Genomic DNA, 13,053 nt, shown 5'->3' with positions numbered 1-13,053 from the left:
TGTCCCCCAGTGATCTGCAGGTGTACTTACTGAAGCTCAAGTATTTCATTGCATGATTTGCAGAAATCTCAGAGGAGACAATCTAGGCCTGAGAAATGTTGAGATAGGAATTACCCATGCTCCTGTAATTAAGGGTCCTCTAATTAGTTTACCCTAGTAGAATAAGGTGGTCACATTAAAGAAATTACTCAGCTTGATAGAATTGTCCAGTGTGAATAACATACTAGATAAAAGCATTTGTTTTGGGTTATGTGAATTTAATATTTAGCTCTCCCTGATTATAGCATGTTGATTTCAGCTGCTTTGTAGGGCTGCTTCTGGAATGAAAAGCAGGACCACATTCTTAGACTAGTTAAACACTCGTCTCCTTCATGACTCTACATGGAAGACCTACCAGGGCTCAATAAGTGTCATAATTTGCCATCCTAGTTTAAGCTAAACTTCTTTATTATTGGAAGTATTCTTTATTTTTATCAGCAGATTCAGAACTTCATTAATGAGAACTCTTCTGTTTCTTTGATAGATGAGTGCCAAACCAAATATGGAAATGCTAATGCCTGGAGATATTGTACCAAAGTTTTCGACATGCTCACAGTAGCAGCTGTAAGTTTATCTTTGTAAAAGCTTAAGTATTTTCCTGCCAGTAACACTTCGCATACTTTCATCCAATTGCCAATCTTTGTAAAAGCTTAAGTATTTTCCTGCCAGTAACACTTCGCATACTTTCATCCAATTGCCATCTCAATTATATTGTTATCATTAGCATTCATTGATGAATTTAGATATGACTGGGTTTATTATTACACTTTCAACTCTGTTATCCTTTTTGCTAGTTAATAGATGAGCAGATTTTGTGTGTTCATGGTGGTTTATCTCCTGATATCAAAACACTGGATCAAATTCGAACCATTGAACGGAATCAGGAAATTCCTCATAAAGGAGCATTTTGTGATCTGGTTTGGTCAGATCCTGAAGATGTGGATACTTGGGCAATCAGTCCCCGAGGAGCAGGTTGGCTTTTTGGCGCAAAGGTCACAAATGAGGTAAAGCCAGTTTTTTTGAGAAAATGGTTTGTTGGTTGCTAGTAGACTACATAAAGAACTATGTGGCTATAGATAACAACCGTCTGTTTCTCATCTAGCTTATCATGTATGTCTTCCTCAGTATCCACTTGGTAATATGTATAAAATAAATGTTTCTTTTCTTTCAAATTTTGCAATTAAATATTAATATAGCAAGGGCAAGATAGACACACACACAGGTAAACAATTTTTACTATATCTTTAATTGAGATGTAATTGACGTGTAACATTGTATTAGTTTTAGATGTACATCATGATGATTTGATATGTGTATTTATAGTGAAAAGCCAACTTTTGAGGTTAGGCTGTTTTCAGTTAAAAAAAATACACACACATTACATACACATGTAGGGATGAGCTTATATAAGGAAGTAATCCAGCATAATGGAATGAAAGAGCTGGGTTCAGCATAATTTAAGTAAGTTATTTATGTTCTCTGAGCTTCTGTTAAGTTACAAAAGAAGGACGATAAATCTCAGAATTCTTTTAAGGATCATACTAAACTCTCAGTATGATAGATATTAATAGCAATATACTTATTATTACACCATAAAAACTTTTTTCATATCTGCTAGTACTTATAGAATGCTTTTTTGTCCAGAAACTTCTAAATAATTACATGACTGGATGATTTCCATAACTTAGGCCAAAGCAGCTGTATTTGTGTGTAACTTACTGGAATTTTGGGGGATAACTAGTAGAATGGGTTTTGTAATCATGAGAACTCTAGTAGTAACAGGATTTATACTTCATTAGATATTATTCTTTTATTGATGTAGCATGTTTTTTTTTTAATGTGCTGGTTACTTAACAAAACCTTTCTAAATTGCAGTTTGTCCATATCAACAACTTAAAACTCATCTGCAGAGCACACCAACTAGTGCACGAAGGCTATAAATTTATGTTTGATGAGAAGCTGGTAACAGTATGGTCAGCTCCTAATTACTGCTATCGTTGTGGAAATATTGCTTCGATCATGGTCTTCAAAGATGTAAATACAAGAGAACCAAAGTTATTCCGGGCAGTTCCAGATTCAGAACGTGTTATTCCTCCCAGAACGACGACGCCGTATTTCCTTTGAGGCCTTCGCCCATCCTGCTGACCCATTTTTCTGCCCTCTTCTTACCCCAACTCTCGTGTATTACCCTCTTCAATATACTTTTTATCGAGCACTTTGCTGCTGAAATGCTGCCTCTTGCCTTTTTTTTTTTTAATTTTAAATTATCTAAATTTATTGTTTGTTACGGTGTCTATAGCAATGTTTTTCTATCAATTTTCTCCCCCATCCCATCCCCACCTTGGACTCATTTGAAAAGACTTGAGAAATGTCTTAATACTCACACTGCTGCATGTAGCTCTTGCTTATTTACTGGTCTGGGGGAAACAGGATGTGTTTCCTCTTTTTAAAAAGCCAATTGACAGAACAGACTACACCGAAATGCTCCTCCTTTTGTATCATTCAGCCTTTTGTTTTAGTTTGGTAAGTTTTAAGAAATTTCAGCAGCAAAGTTGTTATTCAGTGGGCACGATGGACTGCAGATGCCTCGAGTTATGTATACCTGTCCCAGATGTAAACGTCATTGTCCTTTGTTGGATGATATTTTAAGTGGATATAAAATAAATTGGTCTAAAGGGCTGCCCTCCTTGTTGTGTTTTTAAATTTTAGTTAAAACTGCTACAGCATATGACTTTGTACAGTAAGATAATTGTATTGATCTTTTTTCAGATTCCTTGTATTTTTTAATAAAGTACTCTTAAATAAAACCCAGATAGGTTAAAGTGTTAGAAATTTTAAACAGCTTACATTGTTAGTTTAAAGTTATTCTTTTTCCCCCCCCTCCTGATCAGAATTCTTGACCCTTTGGTTATTGAGTTTAAAACTTCAACTGAAATTCAATACTATTTATTTAAAAAAATAAAAATCACTAAACTGTGCCTAAAGAACATAACTGCCATATTAATGTTTTGGTTTATATTCTCTAGAGTAATAGAAAAACATTTAATACTTGTAATGCTGATGTGTTCATTTGATACCAGTTGAGTAGAATGTGATCGATCCAGTTTACAATCTATCATGAGTATCATTAAGTAAAATCTGTATACTTTTCAATGGGAATCATTCTTCTCTTGTTGTAACACTTGACCTTAACTTTTAGAAAGTGTTCATTTTTTAACTGCAACTGGAAAGGTTGAAAAGTCAGGACTCTTGTATTTGTGAACTGTAATTGGAAGCAAAATTTAAAAAAGTGTAGGAAGAAACAAATTGTCCTTTTTTTGTAAAGGTCTGTGATACCATGTTTCGGCTTTGTGTAAGTAATTTGAATATCCAAAGGGTGTGATGATCAGTTCTTTATATGCAACTGTCCACTTAATAAGGACAAGTGTTCCAGTGTCTCTTATGACTCTGGTCATAAGTGATGTGGGAATTTACTATTTTGTGAAATAGTTGGTATCCCTTTACTACTATAATTAATTTTTGTCATTCCAGGAAATGTTTGTGAAGCCAGCCAGTTAATAAAGCACTTTAGTATCTGTTCAGGTAGTTTTGAAAACCAACTTTTCCCCTTCAGGATAAGAACTTCCAGGTTACCTAAAAATGCAATAAAAAATCTTTATAGTCTAAGCTTCTTGGCACATAATTTTTCATCAGGGTTTTTTTTTTTTTTTATTAAATGAGCACAATAATGTTTTGTTTTTTGTTTTTTGTTTTTTTCCACAACCACCTAGCTCCTTGTTTAGTTTCTAATTGTATAGCTATATGAAAGAAGTGGCTAAGACATTTGCTGCACACACTTGAACTGTTGGGTCAGTAGCTTTGTGTTACTGCCCTGACCCCAGTGTAATTCAGGGGGAAAGGTATTTTTATCTTACAGGGATATGTAGCTATGTATTTTACTAATTGTGAAACACTGGAAATTAATGATACAGACAACTTGGTGTGGTCTTTGAACAGCTCTCTGCAGTATTTTTTTCTGTTACCATAAATTGTATTTAAGTGCTTGCTCCTCTGCTTTTAAGTTGTATCAATAAAATCGGTAACCTCAGCCCTCCCTTCCCATTTGACACTCCCTAGCTCAGATTGATGTAGTTGTTTTAGTTATCCCTGTAATGTGACCTTTATTTTTAAGTCATGGTGTACTGCATTTGTTTGTCACTAGTTGGGCATGTGCCAATAATAATCTGTCCATTCCTTAATTGCCATCTCTATTTTGTCTGATTTTTTTCTCTTCAGCTGAATAACGGCTTTTTTGCATGAAAAAAAAAATAGTTTTTACTATTAGACATGTAAAGGGAAGAGAGAGTGAATGTATTGGACTTTGTAAGCCTAAAAGGAATATTTGGATCCCTCTACTAAATAAGGGCTATGTACGATATAGAGTAATCATGTAGTGGAAGATACTTGCAAGTCATAGATTTGTAGGCAGGAGGATCTGTTACTCCCTGTATCTAGGCTGAATGTAAAATCCTTTATGTTGTATTAATGGGGGTGATAACTATTTTTATTTGCTGATGATATACTTGGTTTCTAATAAAGTGTCCTAGGCTCTAGTGAGAACTGTCTACTTTTAATTGCCAATGACTCCCTTTCCCCTCTTCCTGATATGCTCTTGGCTAGCTTTTTATAGGTTAATGCTTTTTTCTGAAACATCTCACCACTTTAAATGTGTTCATTTGGGTGTGAACGTAAAAAGCCTGGATCAAGAGCACATCTCATATGCAACATGCATCAGCTCCTACTCCGTCTGGATGACTAGAACTGTTGGAAGATTGTGACGTCTTAAACCCTGGGTTTTGCTTTTGAAATAAGGTTTGAAATATTGTTCGTTGCATTAAGATTTGTGTGTTTTTGCTTTGTGAGCCCAGCACCAGGTTTTGGAAATGCCTGTATTGTGAAAGCAAATCTGAACTCTTTCTGAGCCTTTTTCGTTGTCAGAAATAGAATTGCTTTCTATCAGCCTCCAGAAAATTGTGTATCTAGAGTCGAAGAGATTTAACAGCACGAATCCAGATTTTTAACTGTAATTGTTTTTTAAATGCTAATGTTTGTAAAGCACCTTCAGTTCCTTGGATGAAAGGTGCTATATTCTCTCAGTGTAAATTAATAAAAAGATTATAGGAAGTTTGTCAGAAAATTTTATCTGATGCATAGTCTGTAGCATGTCCCGACCAAAAGTTAGCATTTTATATAACACAATTTAAACTAAAAAATGCTTATTCCTTCACTTGGTTGCTTGACTAGTAAACAGAAGTGAAACTTTTTCTTGTTTTGCATCTGACTTTGAGCTAAGTGTTCCAGTTCTTTAAAGGAAGTAGTCATTGTTATGTCCTGGACCCCATGCCCAGAACCATGCATCACGACATGTCACAACTCTTTCGATTGTGTGTTTACAGTGTGTATTCATGCTGATGAAGTATACAGTAGTAAAACACCCAGAAGCATTTGCAAAGTCCCCTAGCATGGGGACTGTCCCCGACACAGTAGATGCTTGGGGGACTGTTTGTTCCTTATTCCCCTCTTCTTAATTTTCTATTTCCTTACCAATCAGTTGGTGATTGCCTTTTTTACCCTCAGGAGAGTAAGACTATTCTGACTTGGATCACTCAAATATTTTCTTTATTCAAAACTGCGTGAAATTTGTGAAGATTTTTTTGTGTGTATCAACAAAAATACTTACTACGTAAGTATGTTCCACTCAAACCCTGGACATCCACTATTCTCAGCACTCTGCTTTTGGGTATAAATGGGAGTGAGATACAAAAGAATACATGGAGGCGTTAATGGAATAGCATAAAGAATATAGGCTCTGGGATCAGATCTATGTAAAAACTCAGCTCTGCCAGGCAGTAATAGCTAACAGCTAAATGATGTATGTGCCCTATTTTGTGTTTACCTTTACTATGGTTCTATGACTATATTACCTCTTTCTGTGCCCTGCCCTCCTGCCCCTTCAGCTGAGGAAACAGACAGGATAGGTAACTTGTCCAAGGTTGCATAGGAGAGCTGGAACTTCAACTCCTTTAGGATATGCAAGAGTACATCTTAAACCCTCTTAAGCCATCTTAAGCATAATTGGTTTTTGTAGCTGTATGACCCTGAGTGAGTTGGGTTCTCTAGATCCTAAAATTCTGTGTCTAAAATAAGAATACCATACAGGGTTAACCTCCAGATTAAAAACAGCACACATAAAGCACCTGGTCCCTGGCCCAAATTAAATGTAGTTGGGAAGTAAGAGTAATCTAAGGCAATAGATAGTTGCTAATATAGTGAGGCTTCTGGAAGTACAACAAATTTGGAGAAGGAAGTGTTTGACATAGGATAAATTGGGGAAGGCTTAAAAGAGGAAGTGTGAATTAAATGTGAACTGGAATGATGGGATATACGTTTCTTATATAGTAAAAACACAGAAGCGGAGATTACTAGAACTTAACATGTGACATGAAGATGGGACTTGAGGGTACCTCTTGGGAAGACATAAAAAATGAAAAGCTGCAGCTCTATTGGCAGAACCATGTATCAGAGAGGAGTTGGTCAATTATGAAAGATCTTGAAAACCACATGGGATTTTAATCCCTATTTTTAAGTAATGTAATGCATGATATTTCCAAATTAGTCTTCTAGTGAGTTGGTGATCCTACCTGGAATCAGACCCCACCTGCCACAGTCTTATCTGAAAAATATTTCTGGTTTTTCCCCCTTCCCTTTCTGGTTTGTTGACGTTGAGACTGTCTGTAGTTTGTTGATTTGGGGATTACATAAAATATTAATTTGGGGAAACCAACAGATGTTCGACATGTTTTTCTTGTCAAAGCCATTTTAACCGACCCCCCTACGATTTACCATCATTGTTTTGTAGAAGGAATATTATTTTTAACATGAAATGTTAAAAAAAAGGCCATCTCAATAAAAATGCCCTTTATGCCAAATAAATTTGGTTTTGTGAAAAACCAGTATCCTAATTTTTGCCATTTGTGAGGGTCTGTGAGAGATTTGTCCCCAAACTGGTGGTGTGATCTACTCTAGGCTGTCACATGATTGATGCATAAAACATGTTCTAATAAATAGGAAATAGGAAAAGAGAAAGTTTTATGCCTCCTCCCAGCTCCAAATAGATCTATCAACAACAACAACAACAACAACAACAAAAACCTGTTCACATGGAATTTAGAGAGGCTGTAGAATACATTTAATTAAAGGGAGCAATTTTATAAAATGTTAACGAGTTATGTCTTATTTTCAAGGATGATCTTATTAATGTAGAAGATGAACAGTAACATACTGTGCTTATGTGCTGGTAGTCTTGCATGCTTTGGTCTGTCGACAAATGCAGTAAAATTTATTTTTAAATTGATTAGCTGGCATTGAATTTACAATCATCTGCAGTATCACACGACGGTTAGCACACACTCAAGGATCAATTCTGTTTAGCCCTTCCAAAATGGAACATACTGCTTTTAGTTATGGCATCAATTCTGTTTGCAGTGATGGTTTTTCTTTCATGGTAATTTTTAAAATCTCTTGCTTTCTTGGAAGCCAGCACCCAAGCTTGTGATCTTTTCTGCAGAGGACTGAGCATCTGAAACATGCTTTATTTTGGTAGACTCTTACAGTTTTCTTGCTGGATCCTCAATGAAGGGTATCTGTGAGCTGTGAGACCATTTCAGCATGATGTAGAGTCAGGGACCGCATTGAGGTGGTTCAAAATGAAGCTCGTTTTGGAGTTACCTCACCGTCGCACCTGCCAGAGGAGTTTGGGAAATTGCAGTGCTTGGCTGTTGGTCCTGGCGTGGTGCAGTGTTGGGGGGCGCCAGCAGGTGTGTGGAATGCAGGACGCAGAGCCAGGAGAACCTGCCGGCAGGTGTCTGGCGCCGGAGATGCAGTTTCTACTTTCCAGCGCACGGTGGCGCTTAGGTCTCCCCGGCGCTGCTAGCAGTCTCTAAGGCACCTCCGCCGCCACCTGCAGTCTCAACCAAACTCTAGGTGGCGGGATGTGACGGCCCGAGCGTCCAATCGACCGCCAGGCTTTCGGCTACACTACAGTTCTAGCCAATGGGAGCCGAGGAGAGGCGCGGGGGAGGCGGGCCCCGCGGCATGCCAGGCAGAGGCGCGAGGCCCTCCTCCCGCCTCTCCGCCTACTCCAGCCTCCGCCGCCTCAGCTTCCCGAGCGAGCCCTGCGGCCGCCGGAGCAGCTCCCGCGGCGGAGCAGGAGCCGGATGGTCAGAGGAGCCCGGCAGCCCCAGCAGCCGAGGAGTCGCCTGGCCCCCAGGTGGGGCGGGGGCTGAGTCGAGGTCGGGGTTAGGGATGGGGTGGGGGCGCGGGAGCGGGCCCACGGGCAGCGGCTCGGGGCCGTGAAGCATTCGGGGCTCCGGGAGGGGAGGGGGGTTCAGGCTGAAGGGGGGGGTCCGGGGGGCGCCCAGGAGCGGGGGAGCGGGCTGGGCGGCGATCGCATCCTCGAGGCCGGACGAGAGGGGCGTGTGAGGGAAGGGTCGCCGAGGGGTGAGGCTGGGGGCGCCGGGCAGGGAGGGGCAGGGCGTGCGCGCCCCGTGGAAGGGCCGTGGAATGCGGGGGGCGCGGGGCCTGGAGGGGCGGGGCTCAGGGGGGCAGTGCACGCTCGGGAGGGGGTGGGCACCGGAGAGGGGAGGCCGGAGGGGCTTGCGGGGGTGACGAGGCAGACAATGAGTAGGTGGAGGTGGGTGGTTTTGGGGAGCGGGGCTGTGACGAATAGGAGCTGAGAATGGAGTGAGGGACTAGAAGGGAGAGCAGGGTTTGGGCAGAGCAGACATTAGGGGAACTGTGAGTCCCAGGATTGCTCGGTCTTGGTAAATAGGGGAAACAGAGAGCATAAGGCATTTGTAAGGTCAGGTATGAGCCTAGCGAGCCTATGGTCCTAGAGGGTGGTGGTACGTTCAGTTCTTGACTGGCACAGTAGGGCCAGGAGATGTGTTCTTGTATATTACTTTTAGTTACCATCTTATTTGTTTGGTCTGTAGACTGACTGGCACGGTGGAGAAACCACCTCGAAAACGGAAAAGCAGGTAAGGCAAAATGCCTTCCTATTTTGCTTCGTGTTTTTCCATTTGCTTGGCTTCACCTATGCCATACTGCATAGTTACACACGGTCGGTAGATGAAGTTTTTTATTTAGCTCCTTTCCTTAACGAATATAACTGCATTCAAGGTCTTTCTTTTTGAGTTCAAAGTACTACCCTGTACCATTTGTGTGTATGTATGTAAGATTATATGGGAAAGAGACATGGGTAATTGAGAAATCTTAGTTTTTACTTTATTTTTTTAAGTTTATTTATTTTGAGAGAGAGAGAGAGAGAGAGAGAGAGAGAGAGAAGAGAGCACACACGTGAACAGGTGAGGGGCAGAGAGAGAGGGAGAGAGAGGATCCCAAGCAGGCTCTGCACTGTCAGCACAAAGCCCCTATGGGGCTCAATCTCACAAACCCATGGGCTGAGCTGAAATCAGGAGTCCCTTGCTTAACTGACTGAGCCCCCCAGGCACTCCCTTAGTTTTTTTCTTTAGCTGTAATTTCACCCTCTCCACCAGCTCTGTTTAAAATGCTAATGTTTGGGGCGCCTGGCTGACTCAGTCTGTAGAGTGTGCTACCCTTGATCTTGGAGTCCTGAGTTCGAGCCCCACCTTAAGCATAGAGCTTACTTATAAAAAATAAATAAAATATATTTAAAAAGTTATTGAGCATCTACTGTGTGCTGAGTATTATGTGCAAGTGCTTTATATATGTTATCTTCTGTAATCTTTTTTTTTAATGTTTATTTTTGAGAGAAAGGAAGAGCATGAGTGGGGGAGGGGCAGAAAGAGAGGGAGACAGGGACAGACGATCTAAGCAGGTTCTGTGCTGACATCAGAGATCTCGATGTGGGACCCAAACTCATGAACTGCAAGATCATGACCTGAGCCGAAGTCAGATGCTTAACCAACTGAGCCACCCAGGAGCCCCATATCTTCTGTAATCTTGAAACACCCCAAGGAAGTATGTATCATAAGTTATCACTGTTTTGCACAAGAGGGAACTGAGGCACAGAGAGGCCAAGATCACTCACTCATCTAATAAATGATAGAAACCAGATCTGAATCCAGGCGATCTGGCTCCAGAGCTTAAGCTCTTACCCATTATACTATACTGCCTCTAATAAACATACAATTGAAAATAGATTTTCTTACTGCTTCTTTCCTTTATCATTGTACATAGTATGTAGAGTCTAATAAACAAACAAACCATAGGGAAATAGAAACAGGGGGCTTAAGGAGTCCACAAACAACTGAATTATCCCTTGACTAATGAAGAAGAGCATGCATCCATCCCACAAACTTTTTTGTGTGCATTCCACATGTCAGATACTATGTAGCAGTTCTGTGTGGTCATTAGAAGGGTTCTTTTTCACAGATACAGGCCTAGAGAGAAAATAAGCTACAGTAGTGAGGATGGGACCAGTAGGACGCCTGGCATAGTTAATACTTGGTAAGTTACTGATGTTAGTACACGGAAAACCTCAACAGTAAGTAGATAATGAAGTAACGGTGGAAATGCTGTCAGTTAAAGTTCCTTTGTCACTCTAGGCCTGTGCTGTTCAATATGGTAGCTATGTGCGGCCATAAAACACTTGAAATGTGGCTCACATTACTGAGGAACTGAATTTTAAATTTTATTATTATCATTTTTAGTGTTTATTTTTGAGAGAGAGAGAAAGATTGGGGGAGGGGCAGAGAGAGAGGGAGATAGAATCCAAAGCAGACTCCAGGCTCCGAGCTGTCAGCACAGAGTCTGATGCAGGACTCAAACTCACAGACTTTGAGATCATAAACCTTGAGATCAAGTCAGATGCTTAACTGACTGAGCCACTCAGGTGCCCCTGCATTTTAAATTTTATTAATTATAATTAATTTAAATTCAGAAAGTGGTACTTGACTCACTGGAAGGTGTGTTTGGAACAATTTGGGTATGGGAATCTACTTTTTCATCTGGAAGTTTTATGAAATCTGTATACAAGTCCCGTATTTCCAGTGAAAATTTAATGTCCGAAACAAGATGTGCTTGAAGTAAAAATGCACATCAGATTTCAGGTGAATATGAAAAAAATGAATGTGACATTTCTTATTTACTAATTTTTGTAGTGATTAGATGACGAAATCATTTTAGGTCTAGTGGGTAAATAAAAGTATTACTAAAATTATTTTCACTTTTTTCTTTAACTTTTTCTAACATGGCTATTCAAAACTTAAAAGCTATATATACGGCTTACATTAAATTTCTTTTGGACAGACTTTAGCTCTCACTACCCCACTTCCAGTCTCTTGCAGTGGCCTCCTGACTGCGTTCTCTACCTTAAATCTGTAATTCATTCATTACAAGTTGATCTTGTAATTCCCCTGTTTAAATCCTTCTGTGGTTCCCCCTTGCTTATTGAACATAATTCAGACTTTTGAGCCTACTCATAAAAAGAGACTGCCTTTCTCCTCTCCCTGTCTTCCACAGTTGAATACTGTGGCCATGGAAATTCTCAATAATGGATCTATTAAATATCTACTATTAAGTGACTTAACTTTCTGCTGAATTCTGTACTATGAATTAATCGCTGAATGTTCTGTTTGCCATTCCTAGAACTTATATACTCTCTTTGCTTTGGGTTTTTGCACATGATTTCTCTTTCTCTCTGGATTACTTTCTCCTTGCTCCTTGGCAGGCTCCCTCTAAGACTTAGCTCATATGTCACATCCTGTGTGCAGACTTTCCCAACCTCTCCTTCACCTTATTTGCTCCCATAATAGCTTGTACATACACCTAAGGGTAATGGTTTGGGCTGCATTTGAATCCTAGCTCTGTCAAGTACAAGTTATGAGATCATATATAAGTTAATAAACCTCCTTGAGCCCCAGTTTCCTCATCTGTATGTGGAAATAATAAAAGTTCAAACCAGGGACTCCTGGCTGGCTCCGTCAGTAGAGCATGCAACTCTTGATCTCTTGATCTCAGGGCTGTGAGTTCAAGTCCCACGTTGGGCATAGAAAAAAAAAATAAAATTTTTAGGGGCGCCTGGGTGGCTCACTTGGTTAAATGTCTGACTTTGGCTCAGGTCATGATCTCATGGTTCGTGGGTTCAGGCCCGTGTTGGGCTCTATGCTGACAGCTCAGAGCCTGGAGCCTGCTTCGGATCCTGTGTCTCCCTCTCTCTCTGTTTCTCCCCCGCTTGTGCTCTTTCTGTGTCTCTCAAACATGAATAGGCATTAAAAAAATAAATAAAATATTTAAAGAATAATTAAGAAAGAAATAGTCCAACCTTCAAGGGGTTGTAAAGTGCTTAGTACAGCACCTGGCACATAGAAAATACACAGTAAATTTTATATGAAAAAGCCATCGAATACCTTTATTTCCCACCCCTTTTCTAAATATATACAGGCTAAAGGATTAAAAATAAGGTATTGAGGTAAAGAAGAAATGAGAAAAGAATAATACAATTAAACCAGTGGCAAAAAACTATTTTAAACCAGTGGCAAAGTTGGTATATAGACTAGAAAATACTGCACAGTCACTAAAGGTGGGTTCCATATTTGGCTCTGAGTTTCCTCAAGCAAAGCAAAGAAGAAAATAAAGCTCAACTTCCAGATCCATGGTGTTTATAAAACCAAACACATGTTGTTTAAGAGAAACACAACTTTTTTTGAGTGTTAGTTTGAGAGAAATTTTTCTCAGGGGTCTTCATAGTGGGGACACTGGTTCTGTAAGGGGCAGAATCCCTGTGATAAACATAGTAGTGAGTTTTTAAAGATTGCTTCTTATAATGCTTTAAAAAAATTTTTTTTAATGTTTTATTTATTTTTGAGACAGAGGGAGACACAGCATGAGTGGGGGAGGGGCAGAGAGAGAGGGAGACACAGAATCTGAAGCAGGCTCCAGGCTCTGAGCTGTCAGCACAGAGCCCGACGCAGGGCTCGAGCCCATGAACCG

The 13,053-nt window shown here is 40.0% G+C and overlaps 2 protein-coding genes across 6 annotated transcripts in view; both read left to right on the top strand.

Annotated features, from left to right (window-relative positions):
- PPP6C (protein phosphatase 6 catalytic subunit) overlaps window positions 1–4,635 on the top strand; it is a 35,313-nt gene extending 30,678 nt beyond the window's left edge. The window contains exons 5-7 of the mRNA XM_003995865.6: window positions 524–603; window positions 834–1,043; window positions 1,915–4,635. Coding sequence (XP_003995914.1) covers window positions 524–603; window positions 834–1,043; window positions 1,915–2,163 — 539 coding nt within the window. The 3' untranslated portion in view covers window positions 2,164–4,635. The remainder of the gene's footprint in view (window positions 1–523; window positions 604–833; window positions 1,044–1,914) is intronic.
- Window positions 4,636–8,178: 3,543 nt separating this feature from the next.
- SCAI (suppressor of cancer cell invasion) overlaps window positions 8,179–13,053 on the top strand; it is a 157,174-nt gene continuing 152,299 nt past the window's right edge. For 2 of the 5 annotated variants that reach the window (XR_002737663.2, XR_002737662.2), the window contains exons 1-2: window positions 8,179–8,347; window positions 9,072–9,116. Coding sequence is in view for 2 of the 5 variants with exons in the window: in XM_045043270.1 (XP_044899205.1) it covers window positions 8,295–8,347; window positions 9,072–9,116 (98 nt within the window). In the remaining 3 variants the exon portion in view is untranslated. The remainder of the gene's footprint in view (window positions 8,348–9,071; window positions 9,117–13,053) is intronic. The other 3 variants (XM_045043270.1, XR_006588948.1, XM_023242707.2) reach the window with 2 other exon arrangements.

This window comes from Felis catus, chromosome D4 (assembly GCF_018350175.1).
Source record: "Felis catus isolate Fca126 chromosome D4, F.catus_Fca126_mat1.0, whole genome shotgun sequence".
In the NCBI taxonomy this organism is placed as follows: domain Eukaryota; kingdom Metazoa; phylum Chordata; class Mammalia; order Carnivora; family Felidae; genus Felis; species Felis catus.
This window is presented reverse-complemented; position numbering and strand designations above follow the sequence as displayed.